The 15,482-nt window shown below is 45.2% G+C and overlaps 1 protein-coding gene across 1 annotated transcript; it reads left to right on the top strand.

Moving 5' to 3' along the window:
• Nucleotides 1–504: 504 nt before the first annotated feature.
• Nucleotides 505–14,340, top strand: LOC105699586 (chondroitin sulfate N-acetylgalactosaminyltransferase 1; the record flags this gene model as incomplete). Its single annotated transcript, XM_023433436.1, has 5 exons — nucleotides 505–624; nucleotides 6,282–7,122; nucleotides 7,399–7,581; nucleotides 7,670–7,817; nucleotides 11,503–14,340. Coding segments are annotated over 5 exons (1,565 nt in total), but the record flags the coding sequence as incomplete, so codon positions are not given.
• Between the last annotated feature and the right edge of the window lie 1,142 nt (nucleotides 14,341–15,482).

Raw genomic sequence — 15,482 nt, 5'->3', positions numbered from 1 at the left:
AATAAACTGAAATAAATGGGGTGCGACATTTATTCGGAATTATGACAATTTATTTGAGACAAATTATTCTTGGAATTAATTAAATATTTCTTTGGTACTATTCAAAGAGATACTTCTTTGGTTCAATGACATTCTATTGCTAATTCTTCCGTTTACCGGGTACTTCTTGATTGACTCCGGTTTTAGATTTTTCTTTTATGTTGGTACCAAAGCACGTGATCGATGATTTATATTTTATATTTATCATGTTTTCCTGCTTTTTTCTAGGGTTATTCGATTTGGTCAATGGGTGGCTCAATTGTTAGTTATATTTTACTTTCTTGGACGGAAGCAAGATCGACGGTGTCGCAGTTTTAGGGTGCGGCCGCGAAAAGAGGCACTTAGCTGAAACCGTCAACGGTGACAGCCGCTCGTCATCATTTGTCATTAAGTTTGGAAGCTGGAAAGCCAGGAATCGAGGATTCTTCTTAATCAAAAAGTGAGCTCGTCCTTTTCTGGTTGCAGATCCTGTGACCGCTGCTAGCCTTCTGGAGGCGAATCAACGCGAGGAGGAAACGAGGCTGGAAGTGGAAAGGCTGACCGCGGAAATTCGATCTCTGAAACTGCAGATTCTGCAGCTGACGGGTGAGACGTGAACTTATTATAGATGTTAATTAGTTACCGTAAAAAAATATAATCTCATCGTAAAAGACAAAAGTCTGTACATCAAGCGACTCCAGACGTTCCGATTTACCATAGGAATCGTTGCAAGGATTTAAAGCGTAGATACCGATATCAGTGAAACTTATCAGAAACTAAACATTAATATCCTCTCTAGCTCTTCTCAAAGGGCCCGGAAATCTCTCGATTAATTCCTAGGATAATGAAACTCTGGCATAAGCAGGAATTCGTAAGCAGCTTATATTATCGCTGCGGTATTTCCCATAGAAACGATTGTAACATTTACTTGTAATTTTGGTATCTCAACATTTTTCGGATCTATCTCGATTTCGGGGGAAAAGGGAACTTCTTCAGGATTGTTATCGCAAGGACGTGATCTCGATTCTTTCGGTAAAATTCCCGAAATAATTCTCAGGTTTCTACGGCTGTCGCGCGTGCGAAGACCTGGCGAAGTCCGGAATCCGGTTCGGCGAAACTATTCACATTAAGCGAAAACTACTGGGATCCTCCAAGATTCCTGGAGAGACTCGGTGCCAATGCTCCGAGACCGAGGGAAGAGGGACGAGGTACACATTGCGCGACAATGTTCTTCCCAAAACAATCCTAGAGCTCGGTATGATCTCGAAGATCCGAATGCCGTCGCCCGAATGGCTCGTTTTATGGCTAATATTCCGTTTTACTGAAGTTTCGACAGCTGCGTCAACATATTTTTCCTATTGCTCCATCCGCGACAAGCTCGTTTCACCGAGACGCTTACGTACTCAAGAAAGAAATTTCCAAAGCCACAATTTAACGTTAACTTCATGATTTTATTCCCGGGATATTTCCACGCTCTACAATAATGTTCGAGAGATGGAAACATGACTTAAGGTGAAGTGAAACACGTCGAGGACGATTAAGAGGATTTTTCTAAATGCCTACGTTGCCGACGTTCGTTTTTATATTGACAGCTGTGTCGAATTATATTGGGTATTGTATCAAATGGCATACTCCCCCTGTCGTTTTCGTACAATAATTATAAAGAAATCGAAGTAAAACTCCAGAAATCCTCTGGATTCATGCTTTCTGGGGCCCTAATTGACTGCAAAGGGACCCCCTGCGCCATCTGTGATTTCCAGGTCAATTAAATTTTCACTCCGAGACCTCGTATTACCATCGTTTTGGCATAGAAGCGCATACAACACTTTTTTTGCCTCTATCCCGTTCAAATGCGAGTTTATCGATTACCAGAGGGTTCTGAATTGTCGTAAAATTGTCCTGGCCCTTTCGATTCTCATATCAGAGCCTTCGATAGTTGTATATTGATCGAAATATGAGAGCTCGACGCCATTTTGGTTCTGGTTTGGACTGAGTTAAACAATTTTTTTTTGAAAAATCCAAATTTTGAATGTGTCAGGACAATTCTTAGATGATCAGGAGTGATGTGTCAAAGTTTCGGACAGTTGGTCTAATGCCCTTAAAAAAAAGTGTTGTATTCGTATCAACTGATTTGAAGGGTGTTTCACTTCACCTTAACGAGTGAGGTCGAATTTTGCGCAGTTGTTTTTAATTATGGGCGGCGTCTGATAAATTTGCAAAGTTCTTTCCCGAAGAACTGGATGAAGGAGATCATCTCTTTGATGGAGTTTGCGAAGCGAGTCGTGAAAGTGCGAATCAGAGCTTTCAAATCCTAGTTACAAGCACATCCTGGTGCGGCATACAAAGGACCTCCGCCCCTCCAGAAAGGGATTCTCGTCCTTCTCGGTAGATCTTGACATGTCGCTCCATTACAAGTTCGCCGAGCTTGTTCTCCGAAAGTCACGACGCTCAGAATCCCGTGTCTTCCCTTCGAATTGCGCCTCCACGATCCCTCCGGCATGTTCTTGGCTCCTTATCCTTGAAATTATGTCCTGCAAGGCGTTTCTAAGGACTCCCCAAGTCGTCCCCTCAAACATGGATTTTGATCCGAATCCTATAACTTTCCCTCGAGCCATGATCGATTCGATCATTGTTTCGAGCATCGATTCCACCAGGAATTAAACCCTGACCCCGAATTGACAAATCTAAATTTGTATCCTTATCGAACACCCTCAAAGAAATTCTTCTACTATCAGTGCACAGCATCAATTTCTCTCACCATTTTTATCAAACCCTTCGTCTTCACAATTAATATTGAAAAAAATGTCGATACGCTCAAAATTCCCGAGAATAACATTTAAAATGTCGTCTCTCTTGCAAATGCATCCTGTCCCGGGTTATGCGCTTAATCTCCCCTCCTTCTAATCTACCCAGTGCATTTTTCAAAAGGGACGAAATCTTGTCGGAGGCCGACGAGCAGGGGAGAACCTTTTATCGGGTTTTGCAGCGAGCGGGCTCGTTAAATATTCGTGAAAATTTCGAATTCTGACCACTTCGCAGCAGTTCCGATCCGACTAAAACCAACTGGCCGAGCGGAGGTGGTAAAAGGTGGAGGGAAAAATAGAGGGAATAAAAACGAGGCGCTTCCCTGCCAATTTTAGGAGCGTACACCCCGAACGTCGAGGCCTGACGTTCCGGAGAGGCTGCAGAGAGTCGGGCATTGTGAACACCCCCGATGTCGTTACATATTCATAACTTCGGTTCGATCGACAATAAAGCGAGGATTATTGCGGCATTATCCCGGTCCTGCCGGCGATTCCTCGAGCGTGGTGCCTTTTGTGCGGTGTTCAACGCCGTAAACTTCGCTCGCGGCTGTACCTCGTTCTCCTTGCACCTCTCCATGCACCTCTCCGATCTGCATATTGCACCGAGCAGTCTTCCGCGGAATAAGCTCCCAATTTCGCGGGTGATTATACGATATCGATGGAGGATGCATTTTTGGAACACCGATTGCCTCTCTGGGAGAGTATATGTACATTTATTATTTCTATAGAATCTTTGATTTATCTATAGAGGCCCTCATTTGCACCTTGTTCTCCATGCATCTCTCCATGCACTCCTTGTACCTCTCCTTGCACCTCTCTCCGACATCTGCATACAATGCAGTTTTCCGAGTAAGGCCCCAATTTCGCGCAATCAATTTCCAACTTCCGCTGTTCCAAAGTACTTCCGACCATGCAATCAGAAGTCACATGACTAAAATTAATTAATTCTTAAATTAAATCGGTGCGCGATTACGTGATATTCATGTGGATATCATCAATTTTCTGGAACACTAATATCTCTAGGAGGGATTTATTAATTATCATTCATTATTTCTGTGCACTGATTTTCTGATACATATAGGTCCTCACCGCCGAACCTATCGATTACTCTCCGATTTATCGATCCCATCTAACTAATTATTCACAGGGTTGGATGGACGCCCGGGAAATGCATTTTCCGCCGGTGGTAATCCATCTTAACTTCCTGTAAAATTTCCCCGCGTCCCTCAGCCTCTCTGTACGTCTTATCGTTAATCCCGCGGATCTACCGGGGTTACCGAAGTACCAGGGGGTGCAACGAGAGGTTCTCGTGTGATCTACAATTCAAATGCGGAAACCGCGAGAACGCCCGCTAATCACTCGGCTCGTTTAGAAAGATTCCGAGCGGAATGCCGGGTGATATTTCGAAAGAGGGATGAACCTTCGGAAAGTTCCCCCACCGTTTGTAAGAGGTCGCCGGCTAACGAAGCTCCCGTAAAGGATGGAAGAGGCACTTAACAAATGATAAGCGGCATTTTCGCTGACCTGGTGAATCGCATTCACCTAGAACCATCTCTCTTCCTCTCGTAAAAAAGGTGGCGCCTTTTAGCGACACTTTTACGAGGGGAAACACTCCGGAGCTTTATGGGGAGCGACTTTCATTTACCGAGGGTTTACTCTGCTAATAAACTAATTGGCTGCCCCGATCGCTTGCAATTCCTCGTCGGAAAGAAATCGGAAATGAAATTCGTCATTGCTATTTCTTTGTTTTATCTCAACGATCGCTAATACGTGCTTCGAATGAAATTGTGGATTTTCCGAGTGGGGAAGTGGCGGTATTTTTTGACCATTTTATCTCGCACGATTTTCCTCTAGTTTCCGCCCGCCTCCATTGTCCCTTTCATCCGCGAAAGTGGACGTCGCGTTACAATGCAACCAGGTAAAATTAAGGGCTCGTATCGAGCCAGGAAATAGAATTTCAGGAATCGAGAGTCGGCAACCCCCGGCCAGAGTACACAAAGGGGGCCCCCCCACGAGCTTCTTTAAATAGTGATTACCCTCTAGTAGCCTTTATTGTTACGGCCTCCTTCTTCCCGTAACAGCGATTCACGTTAAGAGTCCTGGAAAAGGAAAGCAGTCCCTCCGCGTTAAATTTTAAAGGCCGCTCCTGCGATAAACCGGCCGGGAAAATCGTTCCCCGGAAACGGCATCGAGGACCTCCTCCCCGAGGAAAATCGAGAACGGAATTGTGCTCGGAGCGTTCGGAAAAATCGGGGGAAATAACGAGGGACGATAACAAGTCGACGTTGATTACCACTTGTCGCTCGAGATCGCCAAATCCGTCCCTGGACGTCTTTTCCCAAGGAACCGCTCTAAAGTCTGAAATTTTCAGGAAATTTTCAAGTCATCAATTTCCCGCGTCAAAACTTCTACCCTGGAAATTCAAATCTCAGGGACAAAAGTCTCATTTATTTACGAGCCGTTCACAAGCCAAAGTGATTAACTCCACTTCAAAGATTTTTTTAAATTTAGTGCCAAGGCACAAAAAGCCTTGGTCGGTGCTTATCTTTTTATATCCATCCGTTTTTTCTGCCCTTTATTATTTCTGTGGAATTATTCGGTCTAGCTAATGGACTGATCGTATGCGTTGGACAGCTGTTTGATGGGGTAAGGAAATTTTTAAAAAATTATCTTTAGACTGGATAAATTTGGGGAAGGAGACTTTTAATGTCTCGTCTCGGGGGCCAAGAGCCCGGGGGATGTTATTCGTATTGTGGACGGAAGTTTGCCGATCCTGCTCCCGACGCAGTGACTGGTCCAGGATAAGTACCAGGGCGCGACAATCCCGAGGGACTCGAAGTCGGGATCAGCGAGGCGCAATTTATGTCCGCGGCCATAACTCGCGGCGAGTGCCGTTTCCAGGAGCGTGTGTTGCCTCGTTGTTTTTCTTTCCCTGAAATTCGCCGGAAGATTCCTTCGGGCGTATTTTAGCGTCGCCTTATATACGGTGCCGTTAAACGGAAACACGGACCCCGGAAATATTCCGCGAGCATCTGACCACGTCCCACGAGGAGTGCAAGTCAAAGTGCAGAAAACGTGTCTGCCAAAGTGCACGGCCACGTGGAATTTAATTTTCCACGTCATCCTTAGGTCACGATAATTTTACTCAACCAAAACTCCTAGGCACTTAATATTTTCGCAGTTATTAATAACATAATTCTAAAGAAGATACCAGACTAGAGCTCATTCACGTCAAAAAAAAGCACGAGTTTTAATATCGCAAATCGCATAGAAATCAGCTGGAAATAATTGGAAACACTGCTGTACAATGCTACACTTTGAAATTTATCGGAAATTTATTAGAATAGTCATATTCTATGACAGTGAACGGATACATAATATCCTTGTTACGCTTATCCCCGTGTGATATGATTTTTTGATAAATCAGGTTGCTAATTACATCGTCATGTCCCGTTCCAGGAGGACCTCCAGGCCACAGCGACACGTCAACCTCCCTGAACGGCACCGAGATGGGCGACTGTCTGGCAGCGCGTCGACAGGTGGAGTTGGCGGAGATTACGCAGGGTCTTCCGTTGAACAACGAGTACGAGCTGATAGCCTTCAGCCACTTCACCTTGTCGAGGCTGTACCCGGTGGACCTGGGCCTGGGAAAGCGAGTGGTAGAGAAGCCGATAGGGTTCAAGAGGAAGGACCTCCTGGAGGCGCTGACGAAGGCCGTGGAGACCCTCAACAGGAACGGCTCCCAGACGAACAAGTACACCGTGGAGGACTTCCTGGAAGGCTTGTACAGAGTGGAGCCGACCACGGGGACGCAGTACGAGATGTACTTCCGGACGAAGAACCTGAACAAGAGCTCCCAGGTTACGTCCAACGGGTACACGAAGATCACCCTGATGAGGCCCTACGCGCCCATCCAGTACGTCACCCTGGAGCGGCAGCAAGCCAAGGAGAAGGAGCTGATCCACATCATCCTGCCGCTCTCTGGGAGGACGGGTACCTTCCAGAGCTTCATGGACAAGTTCGTGAAAATTGGCCTGAAGAACGACCGCAGGGTGCACCTGACGGTGGTGTACTTCGGCACGGAAGGGCTCTCCGAGGCCAGGGCCATAATGTCCAGGGTGCTCATGACAAGGGGTAGTGGCGGGACTAATCAGAACCTGAGACTCCTGGCTCTGAACGAGACTTTCTCCAGGGGAAAAGGACTCAGGGTAGGGGCCGAGAGGGCTTGGGGTGGCGAAGGCGACGTTTTGCTCTTCATGTGCGACGTGGACGTCGTTTTCAGCGCGAGATTCCTCGACAGGTGTGTTATCCGGATCAAAGGAGAAGGACGCGTTGTTTCGTTTTATGGTATTGAGGGTTGATCCCTTCGAGCCACGGTTTTACTATATGAAATATTTTATTTAATCAAATATTAGGTGACGTAACGTAATTCATTCACGAGACTTTTACGTTTCTGACGCTATGTCGGAATCCGTGGCCTCTCCTCGGATTAAAGGATGTATTTTGTGCATTAGGGTGGAATCTAGTAGGGTAGTTAAATACGATTTTTACCGAGATTCGTTTCTGGGTGTTCCAGGTGTAGATGGAACACATCGCCAGGCCGTAAGGTCTATTATCCTATTGTGTTCAGCCTCTACAATCCACACGTTGTGTACACCCTTCAGGGCCGCGAAGTGCCTCCCGAAACGGACCAATTGGTCATATCCAGGGATACCGGATTCTGGAGGGACTTCGGATATGGAATGACCTGCCAGTACAGGTGACAATACATTAAAATCGACGCTTAACGTGATTTACGGATTCGGAATATTTTATAATAGAGTTTTTTTCCCTGTCTCCCTTTACAGGTCTGACTTCCTAAGAGTTCGCGGTTTTGACGAAGACATCGTCGGCTGGGGGGGCGAAGACGTCACTTTGTACAGGAAATATGTCAGGAGCAACATCAAAGTCATCCGAGCTACCGATCCTGGCATCTTTCACATTTGGCACCCTAAGGTACGCGTCCTAAATTCCTGAGATTAATAAATCAAGTCTAGTGCAATAGAATTATCAATGTGCAGATTCTACCGTGTCTGCTACTTTTTCAAGTCATTTTTCGCGGTCCAGTTCGTTAAATTGGATCTCTTCTTGAAATGGAACATCCATGTCTCTGTATTTGGCGACTAACGTCTCCCCTTACGCTGCATCTCGCTGCATCTTTCACATTTGGCACTCTGAGGTACGCGTCCTAAATTCCTGAGATTAATAAATCAAGTTTAGTGCAATAGAATCAACGATAGGCTGATTCTACCGTGTCTGTAATTTTTCCAAGTCACTTTTCGCAGTCCAGTTCGTTCAATTCAATCTCTTCTTGAAATGGAACATCCACGTCTCTGTATTTGGCGACTAACGTCTCCCCTTACGCTGCATCTCGCTGCAGTCGGCCGCACCTGCGGTGGTGCAATGGGAAAACTCGAATATTGAACATTCCCCCGAGGTGAATTTTCCATTCGAGAATTATTCAGCACACGCGTGCGGTAATTCAGGAGAGCCATCGGTTTTTGTTCACTTCTGGGTTTTCTTGCGTTGACATTAAACGAGCTCTTTGCAAAATGAGTGCACCCGACAATCCCTCGGTAAAACCTGTTAACGACCTCGCCGACACGCGGGACTCGAAATGACTGCTCGTAAAAAAGCCCGGGATAATCGCTCGACGGATGGAAACTCAAAGAGACGTCCTTAATCTAATTCTGCGGGATTTATATCCCGCGAGGGGAAGTTCGAAGGGTGAAAAATAATACATAAATAAGAGAGGGCGTGGCACTACCTTAGCGCAAACCCGGGAAAATCGCAGCCTCGACGAGGAGTCGTTCGTCATTTTCACGAGCGCATTTATACTGCCCAGAATCCTCCTTTTATTTCTTCCCTCCGACCCAGATACGTCGACTTCGCGTCGATACGCCAGAAAACGTAAACGTAACGAAGCTTATCCGACGCCTGAGCGGTTCGTTTGATCGATACCTACGTAGTTGCGAAAAAACATAGATTTTCAACGCGGACGTAACAATAAATAATTAAATTCTCTTGTCTGGAAGAAAATTCGATGTCCGAATAAATACGAGCACTAAAGAAATTGCGCCAAAAAATGATCTCGAGTATCATTACCCAGGAAACCTGTATTTCTAATTTAGACATTTTGGCACGGAAGAGATCGCGACCGGGAAAAGTCGGCGCGGTTTGGAAAAGGAATTACGATCTCCAATGTATCGATCGGTAGTCGATCGATATCGATCAATACCTACGTAGTCGCGAAAATAAAAAATAGATTTTCAACGCGGACGTAACAATAAATAATTAAATTCCCTTGTCTGGAAGAAAATTCGATGTCAGAATAAATACGAGCACTAAAGAAATTGCGCCAAAAAATTATCTCGAGTATCATTACCGAGGAAACCTCTCTTTCTAATTTAGACATTTTGGCACCGAAGAGATCGCGACCAGGAAAAGTCGGCGCGGTTTGGAAAAGAAATTAAGATCTCCAATGTATCGATCGGCAGTCGATCGATTTCGATCGATACCTACGTAGTCGCGAAAAAAAATAGATTTTCAACGCGGACGTAAGAATAAATAATTAAATTCCCTTGTCTGGAAGTAAATTCGATACCCAAATAAATATGAGCACTAAAGAATTGCGCCAAAAAATGATCTCGAGTATCATTACCGAGGAAACCTCTATTTCTAATTTAGATATTTTGGCACCGAAGAGATCGCGACCGGGAAAAGTCGGCGCGGTTTGAAAAAGGAATTAAGATCTCCAATGTATCGATCGATACCTACGTAGTCGCAAAAATAAAAAATAGATTTTCAACGCGGACGTGACAATAAAAAATTACCTTCCCTTGTCTGGAAGAAAATTCGATGTCCGAATAAATACAAGCACTAAAGAAATTGCGCCAAAAAATGACCTCGAGTATCATTACTGAGGAAACCTGTATTTCTAATTTAGACATTTTGGCACCGAAGAGATCGAGACCAGGAAAAGTCGGCGCGGTTTGGAAAAGGAATTAAGATCTCCAATGTATCGATCGGTAGTCGATCGATTTCCGGGTCGTATCCTGGAGCGATAACCAATCAGTTTTGTCGATCGTCGCCTTAACGGGATTACTGGGTGCCGAGAGGTCTCCCACCAAAGTCGTTCGACGACGTCGTCTACGCGATCCATCTCACATCCCGCGACCCGAGGCGTCGTTTTTGCCTAGAATCCGATTATCGAAAGTTCACCGCTAATAAACTCCGGCCCATCGCGATTGAATTTCCAGCCAGCGATCGCCCTTCGATCCCCGGTAGGAAATATTGGCTCAGCGGTTCCATTTTGGTCGAGGCTAGTCGAGGTATTTCCTGTAAAGGACCTCATCGAACCCTTTTCCAAGGCTGATACGATAACGATGATAGCGATGAATCAATTAATTAAACCGAGGACCTTAGAAATACCGCGATCGATNTAATACCCTTAAAAAAAAGTGTTGTATTCGAATCGACTGATTTGAAGGGGGTTTCACTTCACCTTAATCAAGTTTTCCGGTGGAATTCCTGTTAGCGATTTTACTCCTTACTTTGAGTTTGCGAAGATTTCCGCGTCTAGTTCTCCAGCTTCCCTCGAAAGCTGGCCGAATTTTGGCCGTGCCCTGGCCACCGCAGTAATTTCGGTATTGGCCGAATAGTTCGGAACGAACCGGCCGGTATGCCGGGTTATATGAAATTCCATGACGGCCATGGGATCTTGGCAATTATTCCAACGAGGGAATCCTGCAGGGCTTAAGGCCGGACTCGAAGTAGCGAACGCTCCGGATTTCTCCCTGCTAACTCGCGATTGCTATTCCAAGAGGACCGATAGATAGAAACAATGGAACCTGGACCAAACATTAAAGTAACATCAAACCCAAATTCCGAATCGAAATCCATGGCACTGTAAAGCCGTTTATCAACCATGAAATCTCGATAAGGATGTGACACGATATTAGATCGAATCGTCGCCTTAATAAATCCCAACATCGATAGGAAGAACATCCGAGTCGAAAATTTTTACCTCATCCTTCCCGACAAGTATATTCATTTTTGTTATTGTTGGAATTTATAACAAAAAAAAATCAGATTACTCTAGGGTCGGTAATCATTTTTGCCGATGGTCCGGAAATATAAATATTAATATTTATCTACGGTCGAACGAATGTTCGACCGTAGATTTTGGTTGAGTTGTTTTCGGAATCAACGAGGCGGTCCAAAGAAATCACATCGTCGGCTTATCATTTTCTCGCCACGAGCATAAGACATATTTAAATTCAATGAGAGAAATAGTTACCTAATTTTGCTTTTTATTTCCGTCATCAGGTTTGTTCCGGCGCCCCTGTCCCGACAAGTATATTCATTTTTGTTATTGTTGGAATTTATAACAAAAAAAAATCAGATTACTCTAGGGTCGGTAATCATTTTTGCCGATGGTCCGGAAATATAAATATTAATATTTATCTACGGTCGAACGAATGTTCGACCGTAGATTTTGGTTGAGTTGTTTTCGGAATCAACGAGGCGGTCCAAAGAAATCACATCGTCGGCTTATCATTTTCTCGCCACGAGCATAAGACATATTTAAATTCAATGAGAGAAATAGTTACCTAATTTTGCTTTTTATTTCCGTCATCAGGTCTGTTCCGGAGGACCAGGCCAAAGATTGTCGACCGACCAATACCGTGCGTGCATTCGTTCGAGAGCCTTGAACGAGGCTTCGCACGCACAATTAGGTTTCCTGGCCTTTCGGGAGGACATCGCGAGCCAGGCCTTGAATACGAAGGCCTTGACGAAAAAGAAGAAGCAGCAGCCTGCACGGAAGGAGAAGAAAAGGCTGACCAAGCAGACGAAGGGCCAACCGCAGGCAAAGGAGAAACCGCTGGCAAGGACCTCCAAGGATCAGACCTGATCCCCGATCGACGGACGCCTCGAGTTCTGAATGTAAATACCATGTAAAGAAAGCCTTCCCTCGAAAGGAGGAAACCTGCGACCTTTAGAAGCTGCTTCAGAGAGATCGCGACCAGGACCTTTCAAGGAAGGTCCTTAAGAATCCACAAGGTGGACCCTTCGTGGGAGCTCCTTCGACGTTGGAGCGTCTTCCGAGTCTCGTCGACCTCTCGAAGATGGATCTAAAAACCCAGCCTGGTGTCCTGAAATCTGGATATCCTGTCCCTGGATTTAACCAGGATCGCTTCCTGAATCGATCGACACAGATCCTAAGTCCATCTCATCCGAGTTTCCCTCCTGTGATCGAAACGGCCACTAAAAGGACTTTCAACTATTTTTTGTCTCCTCAGGACGCGTTTTAAAGTTCGCAGAAGAGCATATTTGTTCCCTTTGTTTCTTCGGCGAGATTTGATGATTTGATAATGTTTTTTGTTTTCTTTTTAATGTTTCAAAATAGGTGGAAATACGGCCGACGAGACTCCAACTCCGGAAGACGCGAAGACGATTTGTATGTCGAATTTCTATCGGTTAGACTCCTCGATCACGGCGAAGACACGATTTATATAAATCTATACATAGCTATGTTTAAAGTAACGAATAACGCCGGCGCGTGATCGACGACGGATCGACTCTGGAGATATCTTCCGATCGACTAGCGATTATCGGGTCCGTTTTAGGAAAATCGTCGCGCTCCATCTCAGTCATACGTCCGTGGTGTTACAGTAAATCGCGCGTGTACATATATAGGTATATCAGGTTCATTAAGAAGGAAAGTAATAAAAATGAGAGTAGGGTGAAAAAAGAGGGAGCGACCGAGAAATCGGGGGAAGGATCCCGAAGCGGGCGATTAGGGGCGGAAAGATGCGGAGGCAAGACTTATCGAAAGAAAAGGACGAAGAGGGGAGTAATAAAGGGGACTCTCTTAACGACTGTCTCTCTAATGAGCCTCGTTTCGCTTTTCCAACAAATTTACAGTTAACGGAAAGATTTAATTCGCCGGCGAGTTTATTGTCGCAGCCTCCCCGAGTCGCGTTTTCCGCCAGGTTTCTTTTTTTCCTCCGAGCCTCCTCGTTTTCATAGGGAGATTCGCGTGCTTTTGTAAACATTTTCCATCTCACTTCCCGGATGGAAAAGCGCTCTCCGCGGAGAGCATACGCGAAAGAACCGGAAAAGGTACATCGTACATCCAGACGACAAATGCATCGCACCGATCTCGTGCTTCTTCTCATCCTCCGCTGATGCACTCGGTGCATCTTCGCGAAATTACATTGCATTACCCGGCAAAAAAGTGTTTCAAAATGCATTGCATAAATTACCGTGACTGCCGTCTGAGGCCCTTCTGCATGGTAAACATTTTACGGCCAAGTGTACAGCACCGAGCAGTAAAAGTTGGAGCGGGATGTCAAAATAAAAATTTCGTTTTGTCTGGTTTGAAACTTTTGTCCGGAGGGAATAAAAATCCATCCCTTATAAATATTGACGAAACCCTCTGAAATTCTGCGACAATTTTAATACTGATCCGCGTACACGTGAAGCGTATGCCAATTAAAAATACATTGCGTATGCCTTGTTAATTTATCTTTACAAATACGGTGATACGTATTTAGCTTTTTCGAGGGAGACGCGAGAGAGGTGTGACGTAGAATTTCCCTCTTCGATAAAAATTCTTCAAATTAAAAAAAATATGCGGATCTGTAGGGTGCATTCGGCGCTCCGAGTCTTCTCGAGTAAAGTGCACTTCGCCCAATCCGCCCTCGACGTTCATCGTAATTAATCCCCGGGAATTTCTAATTGAATTAAACTTTGCCGAACGACGTCGCGAAGAAATTATCGTCCATTATCGGTCGGATAATGTAACTCCGACAAATCGCGTGGCGAGTTTACGGTAATGCGCGTATCGAGCCTCGTCCATTTCGGAAAAGACGGAATAGAACGTATACATGCACCGCGAAATAAATGTCTTCCAATTTAATCGAGTGCGACGTGAAAGAATGCCGGAGGAAAGGTAAAAGCAAAAATAAGGACGGAAATCTCCGCTCGAGGGAGAAAAATCCGCGAAATTCGATTTCATTAAGGGGCTTGCGCGCGGTCGGTAGGATTGGCTAATAATTGAATAACCCTCGGTAATTATGAGATTAAGGGAGGGCCCGGAAACCCAGAGGATATCCGGTCTAGTCAATATCGGCGACGGAGAAATGGACCATCTTTTATAAAAAGGTCCATTAGCCGAAGATCGATCCGAGGTCCGACTCCATTCGGGAGGGAACACTATCGTTACGCGATTAACGAGCAAATGGATGAGAAGAGAGCAATAAATTGATGATATAATTCGATTTGATCGCCGGATTGCGGCCATCCCGGCCCGGGAAGACTTTCGGAGTGATTAATGGTACCTCCACCCCGTCGAAACTCTTTTTAACCCCCGATTTTCCCCTCTTTCCGCCCTTTTCGCATCATCGACTCGTCCTGGCGAGCGCGCCGGAGGAAGGCTGTATAGAGAACCAGGGAGGAACATGTAAACAAAGTAATCCGCTATGAATAATAACGATTACGTCGCAATTATAAAAATCAGGCGTGCGTTTCTTTACCCCCTTCAATGCTCTCCGGGCGAAACGAGCTTTCGAAGCGGGGCCGAGCTTTCCGCGATCATTTCCGCATTCGAGGGCGCACCTTCATGCCTTTTCCCGTAATCTCGTTTCGCTTCGAGGATGCGGTAAACCCTCTCCCTTTTCAGCTGCAACTGCGCTCCACCGCTGCCGCATCTTTAGAAAATATCCCGAGAGCTCTCGAAAGGAGAAAACGCGCCTCACCGAGGGTGCCACCCTGTGCAGCCATTTTCTCGGGAGAAATTCATTGTCTCGTAAGTTTCCCGTAATGTTTCGCCAGGCAGTTACAATTTTAATACATTAATGACACGAACAGAATTTTTAAAAATTTATGATCGTCAAAATTATTCCGGTTCTTATGAAAAAAATATAAAAAAAAACGTGCAATGAACTTAGAAATGGTACTTAAAGAATGTTATATTAATCGTTATCCGCATACGTAAATTCATTGGTTAAATGGTAGATTTAATAGATCATCTTGGCGAGCCATTTTATCGAGAAAAATTAATTTTCTCGTAAGGTTCTCGATACGGTTCATCAGGCAGATGCAAATTTGGGGCACCAATGGTACTAATATAATTTTGTCTACTTTATGGGGACATTATTTCGGTTTTTACAAGATGGAATCTGCGATGCACTCGAAAATGGTCCTTGAAGAACCATTTGTTGATCGCTATGTTAATATGTAAATTCATCGGCTACGTGAATTCCTCTTGAATTTGAAAGTTGTAAATTTTATATGGCCTTTAAAGGGCGAGGTCGTCGAACTCATCTCCCTTGCAGGACTTTCCTGAAGAATAAGGTGCCTCTTTTAAGATCCAACGGGGTTTATATGTATTAACGGGAGGGTGCGCGTCCTCCTTTGAAGTCTCAATTTCAGGATTGACTGAGCTCGTACCTCCTACAGAGATCAGTTGGGAGATTGCTCACGGGCAGGGTCGCGCGATCGCACCGTGTGCTGCCCTCTGATTTCGTACGTTAGCTTTCACCGTTTTTTGCCCCCAAGGGCGGCGCAACGAATTTCTGGTAGGGGCTCGCGCAATCGCAATGGCTGTACCGTCTA

This window comes from Orussus abietinus, unplaced genomic scaffold (assembly GCF_000612105.2).
Source record: "Orussus abietinus isolate OABI.00-Male unplaced genomic scaffold, Oabi_2.0 scaffold685, whole genome shotgun sequence".
NCBI lineage: Eukaryota > Metazoa > Arthropoda > Insecta > Hymenoptera > Orussidae > Orussus > Orussus abietinus.
The sequence above is the reverse complement of the archived record's forward strand: the minus strand, read 5'-3'. Positions and strand labels throughout refer to the sequence as shown.